The sequence below is a fragment of the Heterocephalus glaber genome, unplaced genomic scaffold (assembly GCF_053883595.1).
Source record: "Heterocephalus glaber isolate CG9 unplaced genomic scaffold, H.glaber_assembly_v1.0 deba00001428, whole genome shotgun sequence".
Lineage (NCBI taxonomy): Eukaryota > Metazoa > Chordata > Mammalia > Rodentia > Bathyergidae > Heterocephalus > Heterocephalus glaber.
Window position 1 is genome coordinate 13,658,951 of NW_028258293.1, and position 17,814 is coordinate 13,676,764.

At 44.1% G+C, this 17,814-nt stretch overlaps 1 protein-coding gene across 25 annotated transcripts in view; it reads left to right on the plus strand.

Annotated features, from left to right (window-relative positions):
* Positions 1-17,814, plus strand: part of Plekha7 (pleckstrin homology domain containing A7) — a 227,912-nt gene that overhangs the window by 74,570 nt on the left and 135,528 nt on the right. Inside the window, exon 1 of one of the 25 annotated variants that reach the window (XM_087211264.1) lies at positions 7,560-9,479. The exons of 23 other annotated variants lie outside the window; for them this stretch is intronic. Coding sequence is in view for 1 of the 2 variants with exons in the window: in XM_087211259.1 (XP_087067385.1) it covers positions 10,165-10,247 (83 nt within the window). In the remaining variant the exon portion in view is untranslated. Of the gene's footprint in view, positions 1-7,559; positions 9,480-10,040; positions 10,248-17,814 lie in introns of those variants that run through there. One more of the 25 variants, XM_087211259.1, reaches the window with a different exon arrangement.

Below are 17,814 nucleotides of genomic sequence, written 5' to 3' on the forward strand. Positions count from 1 at the left end.
TCAACCAATAACAAATGCTGGCGGGGCTGTGGGGAAAGAGGAACCCTGCTCCACTGCTGGTGGGAGTGTAGACTGATGCAACCACTGTGGAAATCAGTATGGAGATACCTCAGGGAACTAGGACTGGAGGTCCTGTTTGACCCCGCTATTTCACTGCTGGAGATCTTCCCCAAAGAATTAAAAGAATCATACCACAGTGACATATGTGCGCCCATGTTCATAGCAGCACAGTTTGTAATAGCTAAAACTTGGAAACAGCCCAAATGTCCATCAACTGGAGACTGGATAAAGAAAATGTGTTTTTTTTATAAAATGCAGTACTACTCAGCCGTAAAAAATGAGAAATTAGAGACATTTATAGCTAAGTGGATGCACATTGAGGCCATACTCTTAAATGAAATAAAAAGGACACACATGAATAAATTCCAAATAGTTTCTCTGGTGTGAGAAACTGAAAGTGTAAATAAGGACTAAATGTATAATAGGTCATGTGAAATAGGAAGAAAAGGGGCAAAGGGGAAGGAAGTGGGAGGGCTAGGGGAAAGGATAGAAGGGAATGGGATTAATATGAGAAAATGGAAAAATAGGAACAAAATCTTTGTAAATAGGGAGGGCTGGAGGGGTTGAAGGGAGGGCTGGGCAAGGGTGAAAAATAAGAACCAAGAGAGACTATGTAAAGGTGCAAATTTCCAATGATGAATGTCATTATATTGTATACCTAAAATGTACCAATGATTGGAATGAATAATCGATAATGTAAAATAGGAAGAAAAGGTCCAAAGGGGTAGGGGTAATGGGAGAGGCATGGGAAAGGAAAGAAGGGAAAGGAAAAATGATGAGAAATGGAAAAAAATGGAAATAAAGTCTTTGTAAATAGGGAAGGGTGGAGGGCGTGAAGGGAGGGCTAGGAATGGGAAAAAATATGAACCAAGATGCATTATGTAAAGGTACAATTCCCAATGAGAAATGTAATTGTGTTGTATACCTACAATGTACCAATAAAAGAATTTAATATAAAAAAAATAAGTTAAAACAAAACCAAACAAAACAACAAAAACCAAAGTAAGTCCAGGGCAGCCAGGGAATTTACGTGACTGATTCTGGTAGCGCCTTCACAGAAAATCAAGGCCCTTTCAAGGGTGCAGACTGTCTTGTTTAGAGAGTTTGACCTTCATCTGCAAGCTCATTTTACCCACAGAACCAGTAACAACTCCAGGGAGTAACCTGCTGTAACCTGCACCTGCTGTAAGTCCAGTCTTATATAGGGACTTTGTGCACTTTGTCAGTAGTCCTCACAGGTGGGGGAGACTGAGGTGCATGGGTGGGAAACAGCTTGCCCAAGGTCACATCACTCGTTAGAGTGGCAGCAGAGTCTGTTTGGACAGAGCCTGTGTCCTTTCCTTTCTGCCTGCTGTTTCTGAGCCTGAGCCACAAGTATCTGTGTGAGTTATGGTTCTTATCTCTTGGCAATTAGAGCAGCTCAGCAAGGGTATTTCTGGCCTAGGCTGTGGCTGCTTTCTGACAGCTGCTGCATTCCAGTCTCTCTTGACTTTGGAGAACTGAAAGCCCACACCTGGGGCTGGCAAAGTCAATCTCAGCACTCATTTTCCCTGGTTTCTACACACAGTGAATGTGTTCATTGCTCTTGTCATACTGTCTCCTGAAGTGCAGGTGCATTAAAGTTGAATATTATTTTCATAAAAGCCACTGGGGAGAAAGGGAGAGGAGAGGCACAATTCTGGTGTCTCAGAGAATAATTGGATTTGCCCAGTGATTGTGGGAAATGACAACATGCCAAGAAGTACATTTGATTCCAAATTTGTCAGGGATGTGTTTTTAATTACCTTGTCCCTGTTGTCATTATTTTAATAGAGACCTAATTTTTTAGAAGGGGGTTCATTATTAGATTAAATTTTCTTCAGCAAGGTTGGCAAGTAGGATGTTCTTGTGGCCCAGTGTTGCCACCTGCCGTGTACTGTGTGGATTGTCAGTCTTCAGAATACTAGAAGGTAATAAAACACATTTCAAACTGCAACAAGGCATAATCTGATCTGTCTGATTTTCAACAAGGTTGCAAGTCCTCAGGGTAAGCATTATTAGCATCTGTCATCACTGTGTGCTCTAGGAATGCCAAGATACGGGTTCCAGTGACTTCTGGTAATTAAAATAATGCTAGACAAAAATGTCACTTTTCTTTTACTCCCGTGAGAATTAGCCTCCTGAAAAACATATGCTGCTTACATGGACATCTGAATAATTGCTGCGTTTGGGCTCATGTTAGAAACTGTCCCTGAAGAAGACAGTTAGGATGGTGTTTGTAAACATGACAAGGCTTTTGGTTCTATCTTTGGCCACTATTAAGGATTTGGGCTCATGGCAGTGATTTAGAAAACCTAATAATTTTTATGTCTCCAAAGTTATGATACCAGGCTGCTGCCTATTTCATATTCTTAAGCTTCTTTCTGCATTTAGAATGACATCAGAGAATAGCAGTTGGCATTGACATGCCTTTTCTTCCCCAGGCCAGAGCAGGACTGACAGATTTCAGCTTTGTTTGTGGATAGATTTAGATTGAGTCTCATTTCTGTTTCTCTGCAGTGGCTTTGACAAGTCTTATTTGGAAGACGAAGTAGCACAGTTATTGAACTGAAATTTTTGTTGTTCCTGATTTGAATGGTAATAGCCAAAAAATTACTCGTACACATGTAATACCAAAGATTTCACCCACTTTCCTCACAAATTATTGTTTAGGCAATTAAGGAAAGAAAAATATAAAAATACAGGTGCTAATAATAAGTAGACTTACAAAAATACATGCAGAAGTCAAATTTTCAAAGTGTTTTATATATTAGTTGGAGTACTTACTTCTTCTACCCACATAAATAACTTTTTATTGATTATATGAACCTGAAAGTTTAATATCCAGGAATGTCAAGAGTAGGTACTCTTTGTCTATTCATTTATTGCTTTGTCCTGTTCCACAGTGGGTTCTAGGCAGCTTAGAGAAATGGGATAAAATATGAATAAAAGACAAAACAGTTGGGACCTGTGACTATTATATTAGATTAAGTCTAAGGAGATGAAGAGAATGAGAATAGCCTGTACTATTTCTGTTAAGCTAAAAAGCCATTTCACTGGACAAACTGATATAGCCATTTTTACAGTTACTTGGAAGCTGCTTTCAGTTTTGGAAAGCTCTATGTAAACATGGGCTGCTTCATCTTACTGACATTTCAGCTGAATTTCAAAAACTGCCCTTTTTAACTTCCAACCTTTACCTGACCTACAGTGCACTCCCATTTCCTCTGATCCAAGGAGGTGTCAATATGAAAGCATTTTATGAAGCAAGGCTGGTATTTCTCTGAAAATGCTGTATGGTAGGCTGTAGCTGGCATTTGGGGTGACTAAAGGTGGGAAGCTTATTTTGGAAACCTTTTTGTTAATCATGGCACTCAGGCCCTTGCAGATGGCTCCAGGGCCTCAAACCTAAAAGGATTGCAATGATAGGAGGACCAAAAAATGAAGTGTTGAAGTGGAAGAGGGGTACAGAAATCCTCATAAGCTGGCAGAGTGCTTGATAACCAGCCTGTTTCCTACCTCTCCTCTTCCTGGAGGCCTGCTGTGGTGGAGGTCATCCTGAAAGAATGCTACTAGATAGGCTCCCAGGAAACTGACTCAGCATGGAGTTAAGGTGAAGACTTTCCTGGATCACAGATGGTGAGATGGGCAGGGTGCTTTCCGCCTCACAGTGAGAGATGTGCCTCTGCCCTTGCTAGTCACAACCAACATCTAGAGGTCCATAGCTGGGAGAGCCACTCTCCCTGTCCACTCAGTAAAGAATTGAAGGACAATGACATACTATTAATTACATCTCCTGTCCACTCCCGAGTAGAATCTACCATAGTTAACTGCTACTTGGACTTTGACTACATACGTCCAACTGATGTGCCCAACATACAGTTCTTGGTGAATTTTAATGCCTACCTTTGATTTGTTCTTCCTCAGGGCTTAATCATCTAAGGAAACAGCACTGCATCCATTCTGTGGCTCAAACTCAAAGCCTAGAAGATGTCTGTTTTTTCTTTACTCCAGCCATAAGTCCCATCAATAAGTACTGTTGGCTCTACCACTGGGGTATTTTACAAAGCTGCTTCCCTGTCGGCATTTTCATGTCGCCATCTTGGCCAGTCCTATTCTGTCTCACCTCTACTGCTGCAGGGATCTGGTTACCAGTCTCCCTCCTTTCCCCCCCTTCTTGTCAAAGGCATTGTTGGTGGCACTGCAGTCAGACTGGTTTGCATACTGGATCCACTTACTGACTGAGATGGTCAAGTTACTTAAGCTCTATGCCTGTGAAATCTCTATGCCTGTAAAATCGGCAAAATAATAGTACTCATATAAAAAAGTTTTAATGAGGACTAAAGGTGGTTGTATACGTAAATGTCTTAGGACTGTTCAGAGCATGTAAACACTGAATAAATATTAAGTTTTATTTATTGTTTCTAATCCCCAGAAATACTTTTAAGAAGCAAATCACGTTATGCCTTTACTTTCTTTTAAACCCATCCATGGCTTCCTATTGGCTTTGGAAGAGAATCCAAATTACAAGAGTACAGTGTCCCAGGTAGCCTCCGCTATCCTGCCAGGTACACCATTAGTTTATTCCTACCTGTTCTAACACCTGGAGTGCTCCTCTTCAGATCTTGACCACAGCTTAGAGTTGCCTGAACCCCATTAAGGGCTGCAAGCCAGCTTGGACTACATAGTGAGACCCTGTCAACAGCCACCTCCCCGCAAAGAAAAATAAAGGAAGGAAGAAAAGAAGCAGTGATACGGTATATGGTGGTTAGGCCATATATCAGCTAAATCACCAGAGTTACTTGTTAAAGTACAGATTCCTAGGCTTACACAGATTTTTGGCATTTGAGTCTCTGGGGGTGGTGTCCTAAATCTGCATTTTTGGTTCTGGGGATCAAACTCGGGACCTTGCACTTGTGAGGCAGGTGGTGTAACCACTGAGCTAAATTCCTGGCCCTAAATCTGCATTTTTAACCCAGGTGAATGTTGATCAAAATGGAAGATGAAGATTATTTGTCATACATGTGTCCTAGCTAATTAGATATTTTGTGATTTAGCTTTGTTCATTGAGTTTTTAAAAAATTCTATAAAGGTATATATTTAATTATGATTCATTTTATCAAAACTCATTTGGGTGGGTTTTGGTCTCCAGTCATGGAGCAAGTAGGCTTTTTCCCCATGGTAGTGACCCTTGGGCCCCATGTTCCTGTTCATCCTTCTGCCTCCTCCCATCTCCCTTGGCTTCCTTGATCACTGTGTTCAATGTTTCCAGTTTAGGTAAGGTAGGGGGCCTCAATACTGTCCCAGAGTCAGCTTTCAATGGGTAGACCTTTGGTTACATTTGATCCTGCTAGAGTTACTTTTAGAATTCAGGTTTGTTTTTGTTATTTCCTTCCTAGAAACAATTCTGGAATAATCCTAGCCCTTAATGTCTCTGCTTTCTTCCCTTTTGTTCACTCTCTAAACAAAGGCTCTATGTTTTAATAGACACAATAAGAGTAAAATTAGCTTAATTAGACTCTAGGTGGATTTAAAATGTAATTTAATGGAGCTTAATCTGGCTTGGAAGTCATGTGTTTTATTTTGAGCGCAGAATGTGAGTTTTTGCTGTGCCTGGTAGGAGATTATATGATTATTGAATTAAAGTGCTCAAATAATACAGGCATCCCTTATCTTTAGACCTTGCTGTGGTATTTTTTTGCCTATTGTCATTTGAGAAACCTGGGCCCCTTTGGAGTTTCTTCCACCTGCCTGCTGTCCTTTACGTCAAGAGTTCCTGAGTTATGCTGTAAGAGAAGGTCAGCACAGTTACTCTTTCCTAATTTTCCTCCCTCTTCAGGTCTGTGAATCCTTTAGCCTTTTAGAGAATTTGAAATGTAAAGGAAATTGTAGTTTAACAACTTTGTGCCAAAGAACCCACAACTAACCAGCTCTCTGCTCCCCCAAAAGTCTTAGCATGTGCCCTCATTAAAGAATACCTTACCCTAAAGCGGAAGGTCCTGAGTTCGATTCCTGGTACCAGAAAAAAAAAGAAGCAGTGCTCTTGTTTTTGTCCAAGCACTTTTACCCTCCCCCACAAAGGGAAGTAGTGTCTCTATTAGGCTATTTACCAAGGGAAACTGAGTCACAGATCATCCAACCAGTTATTGGCAGAACCCAGTGTAATTTATAGCTTGCTCTTTTCAGTTGTTAGTGCTTGGTGGCACTAACAGGTCTGGAAAAAACTGTCTGGATGGTTTTTGGTCCTTTGGACCAAGATTATCTCCCTTATGTGCTCTCCTCTTAGTAAGAACACAGAATATTTGATAGAGGGTTTTGGGAGTAGGGGACAGATCCATTAGCTGATGGTCATGGCTGTTTCATTTTGAAACCTTTGTCTAAGCTTCTGAGCATTATTATAAGCACAGCCTAGGAGGTAAATGTAAAAATAATTTTCTTGCCAGTTTTTCCTGCTTGGTATCCTAGCGACGATGGACTGTCTGTCCTTGGGTATTGGGGCACCAACAGGGCCAGTCAGAGCTTACAAAAGGAAGGGACATGAAGTGCAAAGTCAGAGTCACTTTTTAAAGGTCAAGGCATAATTTATTTTTAGTTTATGTTTTGGGAAGTTTTTAAGCCATTATTTCAAAACAACAGCACTTTATGTTCTGATCAGCAAAGTAATACATGTTTACTGTCAGATAATTTGGCAAACCCAGAAAATCCCAAGGAAGGAAATAAATCAAATGTAAGTCCACATTGTTGTTAATACTCTAGCAGATATCCTTCTAGTTCTCTGATTATTGAACTTTCATACAGTGATCAGATTTGGAGTCAGTGTAAGGTAAAAATATCTCATAAAGTCAAATGTACCCCAAATCACCATGGACAATAATTTTTATGCACACTGGTTTGAAAATCATTTAACTAGACTTAAGGAAAGAACAACTGAAAAATCTATGAGATGAAAAACCTGGAGGCAGAACTATTTTCCCTTTATGATTACTATCAAATTCCTGCTGCTGAGTGGGCAGTGGTAAAGAGTTGAATGGTGTTCCTGCTTGCCTGAAAGATTTATTCCATTCATTCTGGTGTTTTGTCCCTCCCACCCCCAAGTTGGGTATCAAACCCAGGCTCTTGTGCATGCTAGGCAAGTGCTCTACCTCTGAGCCATATCCCCAGCCCCCTTTCTGTTTTAATATTAAGGTTTTATAGCTTTAATATGGGTTAGTAGATTTTTCTGTGAGCATGACATGCCACAGTGGCAACATGCTTTGCTTCAGGGAATAGGTACTGAGTCAACCAGTAAGACAACTACACAGAAGATGCATACCACTCCCCTGCCACTGTTCCCCAAAACAACACACACACACACAGTATCTTCTGTTTTATTCTACAGTAAATATTTTATATATGTATCATTTTTAATGTATGTATTATTCCTTTGTAAGGACATATCGCAGTTTAACCAATCTCGTTACACATATATGTCATTTGCAACTGTTTGCTGTTATGAAAATGATGAAATGCACCCTTGTGGATAAATCTTTGAGTCCACTCACAATTACATCTTTTGGATAAATACTTAGATGCAGAATTGATGGTTCATAGGATCATAGGATATGAATGCCTTTTGTGTGTGTGTGTGTGTGTGTGTGTGTGTGTGTGTGTGTGTGTGCTGGAGATTGAACCTATGCTAGGCAGGCACTCTACTACTCAGCTACATTCCAGCCCTTTAAAAAATTTTATTTTGAGACAGGGTCTTGCTGAGTTGCCCAAAACTGACTTGTGATCTTACTGCCTCAGCCTCCTTAATAGCTGAGATGCAAGGCCACACTCATCTGGATATGAGCATTTTTAAGGCTTCTAATTCATATTGGCAAATTGTCCCCAGAAACATTGTATGCTTCCTTTAAAAATGTCTACAGTCTGAAGTAAAGAGTGAGACCCTGTCTCAAAAAAAACACTTTAAAAAAGTCGGGACCGGGGATTTAGCTCAGTGGTTCCAGCACCTGCCTTGCAAGCGCAAAATCCCGAGTTCGATCCCCAGTACCAAAAAAGAAAAAAAGGGTCAAATTATCATTCAAAAAAGTCTGCTACAACATGCCCTTTTGTATGTGTGTGTGTGTGTGGGGGGTGACCCAGAGCTTCTGTTCCACTGCCTGGCCAGTTTGTCCAGGAAAGAAAGAAAACAAAGCTAGGGATATGTGCTGGTAGCCAGGTTCCTGGTGGAAAGGTGAGACAGATAACGGAGTGGTGAGCTTGGAGGTCATTTCTTTACTCTTGCCTCCAAGCTATCTTCAGCAACATCTAAAGACAGCATATTACTTATTACTTAAGAGGTATATGCAGTTTAAAAAGCATATTCAGTAGTTTTAGAAAATAATTTGGTGTCTTCTCATCATAGAACACAGAATGGGGTGTGATGGTGCATGCCTGTAAATGCAGCACACAGGAGGCTAAGGCAGGAGGACCTTGAGTTTAAGGCCATCTTGGGCAACTTAGGAAGATGCCCATCTCAAGATAAAAAGAGCTGGGGGTGTAGCTCAGTGTGAAGGCCCTGGGTTCAGTTCCCAGAAACGCCCCCCAACCCACTACAAAATGTGAATTATATTTCTGTATTTATCCAAAAGGCAATATGAGTTTACAAATGTATGAAGTAAATGTATGAAGTATGCCCAAATGCAACCCCTTATTTTAGATAAGACTCTGAAAGCAGAGAGTGGAACGGATTGCTGTAGGGCCACAAAGCAAATTGGTGATGGAATTGGAGCCAGAATGAAGTTTCCTGCCTCCCTGGTCAGTGCTTTCTACTGGGGCGAGACAGCCACAGGTCAGGGGCTAGATGAGAAGACACACAAGGGTCTCTGGACACACAGCCCTGTATCCTTCCAGGGCAAAGGCCCAGGTGTCCCTGGCATGGCCACCTGCTTCTGCTTAATCGTCTCCACTTGTGAGTGGGAGCAAGTTTATACTTCAGTAACCAGAGACTCTACCTGAACTCCCTTCATCTTCATGCCTAAGCGCAGTTCAAGCGTCACTTCCTCAAGGAAGCCTTCCCAGACTGCCAAAACAGTTTAGGCCTTGCGTTTTCTTCCAGCACCTTTTGCCTCTAGTACTCCTGGAACCATTGTGATGGCTTTGTTCTGTATTTAGTGTAGCTCTCTCTCCACTGCAGGGGCTGTGAGTGCAGGAACTTTATCTTCTGTCTGTTTCTCCTGGCACATACTGAGGTTTATTTATGTTTGAACATTTGAATATTTGGATGGATGCTAATGAATAATTAGAAGTGTGTGTGTGGGCTGCTGGGCGTTGCTGCTTCTGATTGCCTGCAGAATTAGGAGAGCGGTCCCTTATTGCCAAGGGCATTGAAAGAAGGAACGCTGCGTAGTTGAGGCGCCTGGTGTGAAGACAAGCTAACGGTATGGTCGGCTTCTCTGGGTGACTCACAGTGGCCTCTGGGCTATGGGGTCAGCATCCACATCCAATCAAACGGTCTTTCCTGGCTTGTCAGAATCAGCCCTGGCAATTTAGCAGGGGTTTTTTTTCGTTTGTTTATTTGTTTTTAAAGAGGGTCTTTCTTGTATCACTCTGAGGAAGAGAATTCAAGGTCAAGGCTCTTGGAAGGCTCCTTGGGGGCTGAGGACAGCAAACCAGCAAACCGGGTCACTTGCATCCTGGTTTTCACCCTAGTTGGATACTTGCCACAAGGGCTCTCAGGTCTGTTGGTGGCTGGCCAGGCGCCAGAGCGGCGCCGCTCCGAGGCCCTGGGTCCTGCCCCCACCGCGGGTTTCCCTCCCCTCCTCCACTGCCCAGCCGCCTGCCGTCTGCGCATCCTCTGCAAGGAAAGGAATGTGCCGTGCCGGGACGCGCCGTCCTGGCCCAGCGGCAGCGCCTGCGTTGCGCTCTGGCCTGCTAGGGTCCGCCGTCTGGCGCTGCGCCACGTGCTTGGGTCGGCGCTGATGTCAAATGGGTGTGGGCTCTTCGGGAAGGGCCCGGGGAGGACGCGGAGGGCGCGCGATGCGCCGCGCCCGCGTGGAGGCCCTGGCGCGCCCTGTCGCCCGGCGCTGCTGACCAGTGGCTCGACCGGGCTCGCGGATCGGACGCATGGAATCGCGGCGGTGCTGGCCCGAGGACGCGTGTCCCACAGCCTTAGGGGGCTGGCGGGAACCGCCGAGGGGGCCCTGCAGGTGTGTGCACGCGCCGTAACTTTAGGGGGTCTGCGGGCTGGAGGTCGCGGGGCGCACGGGCTGCGTCCGGGGGTGCTTTGTGTTTGGTGTGACACGAGCCGGTTCGCTCGGGCCGAACATCGGCATGGGAGCTGCAGCTCGCCCTGGAGTTTCCGCGAGAGAATTCATTCAGCTGGCGTTTGGCTTCGGGTTACTACTCATCGGGAAGGGCACCGAGGGAGCTGCCTTGTTGTTTTAAGAATCAGGTCTCCAAGTACAACCTGCGTTCATGGTAACAGGATTCTCTCAGCTGACAGCGCGGCTTACCGAAATTGGCTGTGGTTGGGGACCCAAGGCCCCGGAGGCGCTCGGGCTGCGTTGACAACTGGGTCGACAGTGGCGGACGGGGGTGTCGGGGGGGGGGTACAGGCGACCTCGGAGCCCGTCCCGCTAGGCGCGCCGGGCACCTGCTCACCTCCTCTTCCTGGCGGTGCCTTTCTACTCACAGTTCCCCGAGCCGCCAAGGAGGAGGTAAGGGGTCAGCTTCTCGCCTTTGACAGCTGATTTCAGACACACCTTCCTGGAGGAATGCAGAGGCTTTGTTTCAGGCGTCGGTCCGCGGGCATGGGGCCGGGCTCCCCCCGTACCATTACTCATCTTTTATGGCAGTGCCAGGCGAGCCCCTGGGTAGGCAAGTTAATTATTAATGTGTCTGGGCTGCAGAGAGAATCTGGAAATGAGATTGGTAGGTTGCACGTTCCTCCCCTTTCACTACTGCTAAGGCTTAAACCCAAGGTATTGCAGTCTGTTTCCTGATGATTCAAGCATTGCCCCTCCCTACCTTCATCCACACTCCTGTGGAAGGGATCCCCCTTTCCCTGTTGATAGGATGGCCCAGGCTACGTGGGGAAGGCAGGGAGCATCCCTCAGATTTCATCGTTTTTGGAATAGTCTGTACCTTTCTTTCTTTGCCTTCTGGAACCAGCTTCACTCCCATCCCTGTCTTAGGGCAGCTTCCTGATGAAGCTTTCAGACCAGATGTGTGAGAGCCGAGTCCTCTTAGCTGGCAGAATCAGGTTCTGAAAAATGCTATCCTGTGCCAGCCCCAGTGCCCAAAGGCATTTGCACACACTCCACAGGTGCCCTGGGATGTATTTTCAAGCCTTGGTCTGTGAGCCTGTGGGCTTTGGCAGGGGGAGCCCTGACCTGCCTCTCCCAGGGTCCCCCGCAGAGAGGAAGTGGAGGTCCCAGCAGGGAATTGTGAAGGTCGAGTGAAGCTCCTCCCTCAGGTAGTTACTTTCTGCCTCTTCTGGATAGGGAGGGAATGTTGCTTCCTGGAAGCAGTAGGTGTGCTGTGTGCTGGGATCCTTCTGGATGGGACCTGAAGAGTAGCAGTGGGAGGGCCTAGGCTTAAAAGGAGGGTGTGGGAGAGGCTGGGCTCTGGGGATGAATGGGGGCTGTTGGAGGCAGCCTGGGGAGAGGTGCCAAAGGCAGCTTTCCTGGCAGCATTGTGCAAGTGCGAGGAGAAGACAAGCATGACTTGGAAGTTCACAGTCTTGGGAACACAAGGGGTGTGGGATGTGGCAAGGAGTGGGCTTCTGGGAGGCCAAGTGCAGGTGGGAGCATTTAGCTCTGAGTTTGGGCTGTGCATCAGGTCAGAGGTGGGCTGGCACAGGGTGCTGTGCTCCCCCACATTCCTCACCCCAGTTTTCTGTCCACTCACTGAGTAAGTACTTGGTTTGTTGGGTTCATCTACCTGCCTGCCTGCCCTGATCTCCATGGGCTGGGCTAGTCAGATGGCTGCCCGGAGATAAGAGTCCCATCCCAGCCTTTCAGGGAGAAAACCAATGAAGGAGGGTGTGGGTTCATAGAGTCAGCTGGTCCTGATCCCCTGGCAACTGAGGAATTGGTGATACTTGTTTCTCTACCCGGGTTTGTGGTATGTACACTGAGGGTCCCCTCCCCTCAATACACAGGGAGGTTCTGACTTTGAGCGCTGCTTTCTCCAGCCATGCCCTGAGCTGCTGGCACAGTGTGTGCTGGGTTTGGTGGTGGCCCTGATTAGGAACAAGGTTTTTTTTGGTACTGGGGATCAAACTCGGGTCCTTCCGCTTGTAAGGCAGGCAGCGGAACCACTGAGCTAAATCCCCAGCCCCGAACAAGCTTTTTTTCTATTATGTGAAATCTCCCTAATCTTAAAGTCTGCTTACCTTCTGGTCTGGTGGTGGTGGCTGAAAATTCTTTGATAACGGGCTAGCCATTGCCTGGGAAAGCTACCTAAGGTGATTGTCTGAAGAGATGAGTAGTAGTGGCCCTTGGCCACTGTGAATTGAGCAAGAGGGCAGTGATCAGAGAGTCTGTGATATTGTGGGATGAGGGTATCAGTGTCACTATGGGTTGTGGGACCAGAGACTGAGTAGAGTAGTTGGAATTCTGTGTGTCCTGTGCCTTAATGTTTGCCTTGGGTGGCTCAGGTTGGTGTGAGTTCAGTATCAGCTGACACTTCTGTCCTGACTCAGGCAGTCTTGACTCTGCTCAAGCTCATCCACCCTAAATGGGTTGAATGGTGGTGGCTCTTGTGTTCCTCAGCAATAAGTAAGCCTTTTCCTCCATAAGTGTGGGGTGTTCTGAAGGTTTGTTTTGAATCAGTTAAGATCAGGAGAGGTAGAATTAAAGACCCTGATGGCCCTTGCAGTCTTGGTTTGCAAAAGCACTGCATTCTTCCCTGGGGTTTGTACCTTCTCTGGTGAAGGGGAAAAGAGGCTGGTATTCTAGGCTTATGCTCAATGGGTATGCAGGAACAAGGGGGAGAGAGGGAAAGGTTAATGGAGGCAGGCAGTGTGTGGCCTTTTCTCTGCAGATTATGATTCAGACTCTCTCTATGCTACTTACTAGCTTTGTGTCCTTGGGCCTCTCTGCCTGTTAAAATAGGGATAAGGATACTTTCCTCTTTCCCTCCCACCCTCTAGGCTAATTATGAGGATTATATGAAATGTTTGTAAAGAGTTTAACATAGTCCTTACTAATTGACAACTCTTATTTTTAATTAATTAAGGTAGCTACAGGGGCCTTGGATCATTCACTGAGTTAGTGGTTTTATTATGTAGAAAACAAGAATGTCAGAAATGTCGTTTTGTGAAGCCATGAGAGACCATATCCAGGCTCCTAGGGTCATATGTGACAACTGCCCTGGAAGGGTTTAATCTGACTTTTATGTCAAACTTGGTTTCCAGCCTTCTATATTCAAAAAGCCCTGGAGGCCCATGGCTCCCTGATTATAGATATATAGCACCACTGAAAGGGGAAGGTAGCATTCTCAGACTCCTGCTGCAGCTAAGATTATGCAATGTTAGTCCTAAGGTCCACCAGGCCCCTGTCACTTTCTAGTTGCGTGACTCTGGGCAAGTCCTTCTATTTCTTTGAGCCAGTGTCCTGTGAGACTCATAAAACCTGCTTCACAAGTTATTCTTGTGATCAAATGGGATACCAGTGTGCAACCAGTAATGTGGTATGACAGTTTATTGATAGTTTACTGGGTACCAGACACTGTTCTGAGTGCCTTCGTGTGTTGTCTCATTGGCCTCTTACAACAATTTATAATGCAGGTAATTATTGTCCACACTTTATTGATGAGGAAGTTGCGCTGTTAGGAATTACTGTTTTTATTGTTAGGTAGCTGACCTTTTGTTAGAACTCATGCATCTGAGGGCCTCTTGCCTCCCATAAAGTTTCTACAATATGTTTGCATAGCCCCTTGCTTCCATTGACCTACTCTGATGTCCCAGGCTAAGTCTAGATGTTTGTAAACTGGATAAAAGAGGCTCTTATTGGTCACTTTGTTCTCTTGGGGCCCCGTTCTGCCCCATCAGTACATTATGTGGAGTTCATGAACACAACATCTTTGTAGCTGTGACCTTTGAATGGCTTTTTCCTGGCATATAAGCATCTTGCACTCACTCTGCCTAGTGGTGCCTGTTCAGAAAAAGGTTGCCAGTTTGAGTTGACCTTAGGCAGGGGAAATGTTTGGTCTAGAGCCAATCCTTAGGCTCAGAGTTTTCATCCATCTTTCTCTCTGATACACTGGTTAGCTGTTTTGCTTCCTTCCTTCTGTTGCACTGAGTGTGCACTGAGGTCTGAAGTTTCCAATGTGTTAGAAAAAGTTTTAAAAAGGAAGAAACAAAGCACCCTGTGAAAATAAGGGCTAGATCTGGCTGTGTTTCAAACACGGGTGGTGCTCATTAACAGAGAGTTATGATCACAGCCCGAAATTCATTATCATTGCTCTTGTAGTATGCTTGTAAGATGAGAAAAAGACTACAGCCTTGTGGGTTATTCTTTTCTTTAATCACAAAAACAACATTTATGAAGGTGTGACGTAAAGGGAATAAAACTCTGATTTGGAATAGAAAATAAAAGCAACTGGTGGCTCCAGGCGTGTTTAGGAGGTTCTGGAGCTCTGGTTACAGTGAGAGTTTCCACAGCATGGTCCTGCATCTCCTACTACCTGATGTCATCAGAGCAGGTGTAGTCCCTCTCATTTTACAGGAAAGTAGAATGACTTACCTAAGGTCAGGTAGCCAGATATGGATTGGCAAAGACTGGACTCTATGTCTCTTGACTTTCTGACTCAGAGGCAAGCAGTTTTATTTATCCTTGCAATAATTTTAATAATTTTTCCCTTGGGTATATATTGTGGGAAAATTTAAATACTACAAAAGAAGATAGAAGGAGAGAATTGTGGATCAAGCACCAAAGACAATCAGTGTTTATATGTTGTTGAATTTTTAAAAACCTTTTTTTTTTTTGAGACAGGGTCTTACCATGTAGTTCACCCTGGCCTTGAACTTACTATATAGCCTGGTGGCAGGCCTCAAACTCACAGCTGTCTACCTGCCTGAGTGCTGGGATTATAGGTGTGAGCCACCATGCTCCGATAAAAATTTTGTTTTTTTTAAAGGAAGTAAGGACATTTGTTTTGCTCTGGGAAGATTTGCTTGGTATTTATATGTCTCTGGGCACATCTGGTTTTTTACCTAGGAGCTGGCACTCTTCCTTTATGCTGTTTCCCTACAAATTCTTTATTTTATGTGAGGCAGGCATAGTGCTGGACACTGTAGGAGAGAAAGATGAGCCAGATATACCTTTCAGCGTTTAAAATTAAGGAGAGATGCATATGTGCACTTAACCAGTTTTAGTAGAGGGATACTAGTAATAGCAAGCATTTATTGTATCTAGCTCTGTTTCAAGTGCTTCATATAAGTTATTGAGAAGGAGGTATTGCCCATTTTATAATTATAGAAACTTAAGAGGTTAAATGCCTTTCTGAAAGTGACAAAACTACCACACAAGTTTTATTCTAGTCTAGGTTGTCCTTTTACAAAACCAAGTATTTTATCTTATGCAAATTGCAGACCTAGTGTATCCTGGGAAAGGGAAGCACAGTCAGGGTCTTTTGAGATAAAGGAGGTTATGGCACCTTCTTGTTATTCTTTTAGCTCCTCCCCTATCTCATTAAAATAAATAATTCTAATTATAATTGACCCTCAGTATCTGTGGGTTTCTTATCCATAGAATCAACCAACTACATATTGAAAATATTTGGGAAAAAAAACCCTTCATCTGTACTGAATGAGTAGAGATTATTTTCTTAATAATCCCCTAAACAGTATCTTATCACAACTGTTTACATAGCATTTATTGTATAGTAGGTGTTTTAACTAGAGATCTTTTAAAGTGTTCAGGAGACCGAGTGAAGGTTGGATGCAAATTATATAAGTGCTAGGCTGTTTCTTATAAAGGACTTGAGCATTTGGAGATTTTGATGCCCAAGAAGGACCTGGAACCAATCCTTCAAAAATGCTGAGGGATAACTGTACTATATACTGAGTGGTATTCATGTCTGGGCTTTTTGTTGTTGTTTGTTTGTTTGTTTTTTGGTAATGGGCTACAGTACCAAAGCTGAGCTACAGTCTCAGCCCTTTTTGTTTTTTATTTTGAGACAGGGTCTTGCTGAGTTGCCCAGGTTAGCCTCAAATCTGTAATCCTCCTCCCTAGTCCTCCCAAGCCACTGGTATTATAGGCATACACCACCACTTACACCTCCTTGTTTTGTTTTGTTTTTTAAAAGATTCCCTACTTGGATTCTTTTGGTTATTTGGGCTGCTTGATAATCAGTCTCACGATATTGAAATTGGAGGAAAGGTCTGTTTAGACCATCATCTTGATTTTCTTTTTGAGGAAACCTGAGTTTCAGGGAAAAGAAGTGACCTTGGCATACAGAATAGTTTTTGTGTCAGGAGCAGAACTCAGACTAGTTCACACCAAGGCGTGAAATGATAAGGAGTAATATGTAGGGGTGAATTTTAAAACTTTAATTGTTTTAATTGCCAAGTCATCATTTGGCAGTTATTATTACCTAAGATGTGGCTAGAGTCTGTATGGTTTATTTAAGGAAAAAAGTGGAAGTCCAAGTTAAATAGGGATGAGGCAGAGTGTGGGTGATGTGTGGTTAACATTTACAACAACTTTCACTGTCCTGGAATGCATTGACTTGCCTGGCTATCTTTACTTCTTTAGGAGCAGGAAGAAGGGAGACAGCCCTCAGTAAAGACAGACTAGTCACTGGGCATCTTACTGGTAAGTGTCAGTGGGCAGAGAGGTCAATGAAGCCCACGGTCACAGAGGATTTTAGGATTAAATCCAGGGTCACAGGTTATAGGGTCAACAGAGGATCTTGGCAAGTCAGGTTCAGGGCCCAGCTTGTGCTCCAACAATGCATCCATCTCTTATAATCAGACACATGTTGTATTCCACAAGGGTTGTGGACCTTATCTGCTTCTTAGGGGCCTGATTCCTTTTGGGACCCGACATCTTGTTTAGGTACCAGGTTCAAATGGAAAAGAATATGGCTGGGTTGCTAGGTTGCCTGCATAGCCGGCTAATTTAAGATTTGAATTTGATAGAATTTCAAACAATGTGTGGTATTTAACCTGACTCCTGCTGTCAAGTGTTAGAATCCTTATCTTGCTACCATTTGGCTTCTGTTGTCATTGTAATGACGCCATGTGGATTGTGAGCTCCTGGAAGAAAGAGACTGCCTGTCAGTCTCCCTAAAGGGCGATTACTGGATGATTTTTGGGATTGAGTCATGGATCTGTACTTTTAGAACTTGAAAAATCAATATTCAGAGTTTGGAAAATCCTAAAGCAATGATGTGAAGGTCAAGGTGTGGGCAGTTTCCAAGTCAGCTGAAGAAACACAGAGCTGCAGGTTATATAGAGAGAAGTGGGTTTCAGGCCATCCTTTTGGCGATTTTGGCCAGAACATGGGGTCTAAGTTTTGGGTCCCCGTAAACTAGCCAAGAAAGTGCTCAGTGGTTTAGGACCACACGAGGCATAGAGTCACTGTGCATTTGCTATGCACTAGCTGCTTTGAAAGTGACATAGGGCAAATGATAGCCCCCGGTGAGGTATAGATTCTATGTAATTATGTTACCTCATGGAGTAAAGAGACGTTCAGATGTGATCAAAGAAGGAAATCTATGGGTTGAGGGGAAGTAAAAAGAATTGAGATTCAGTATGTACATGTA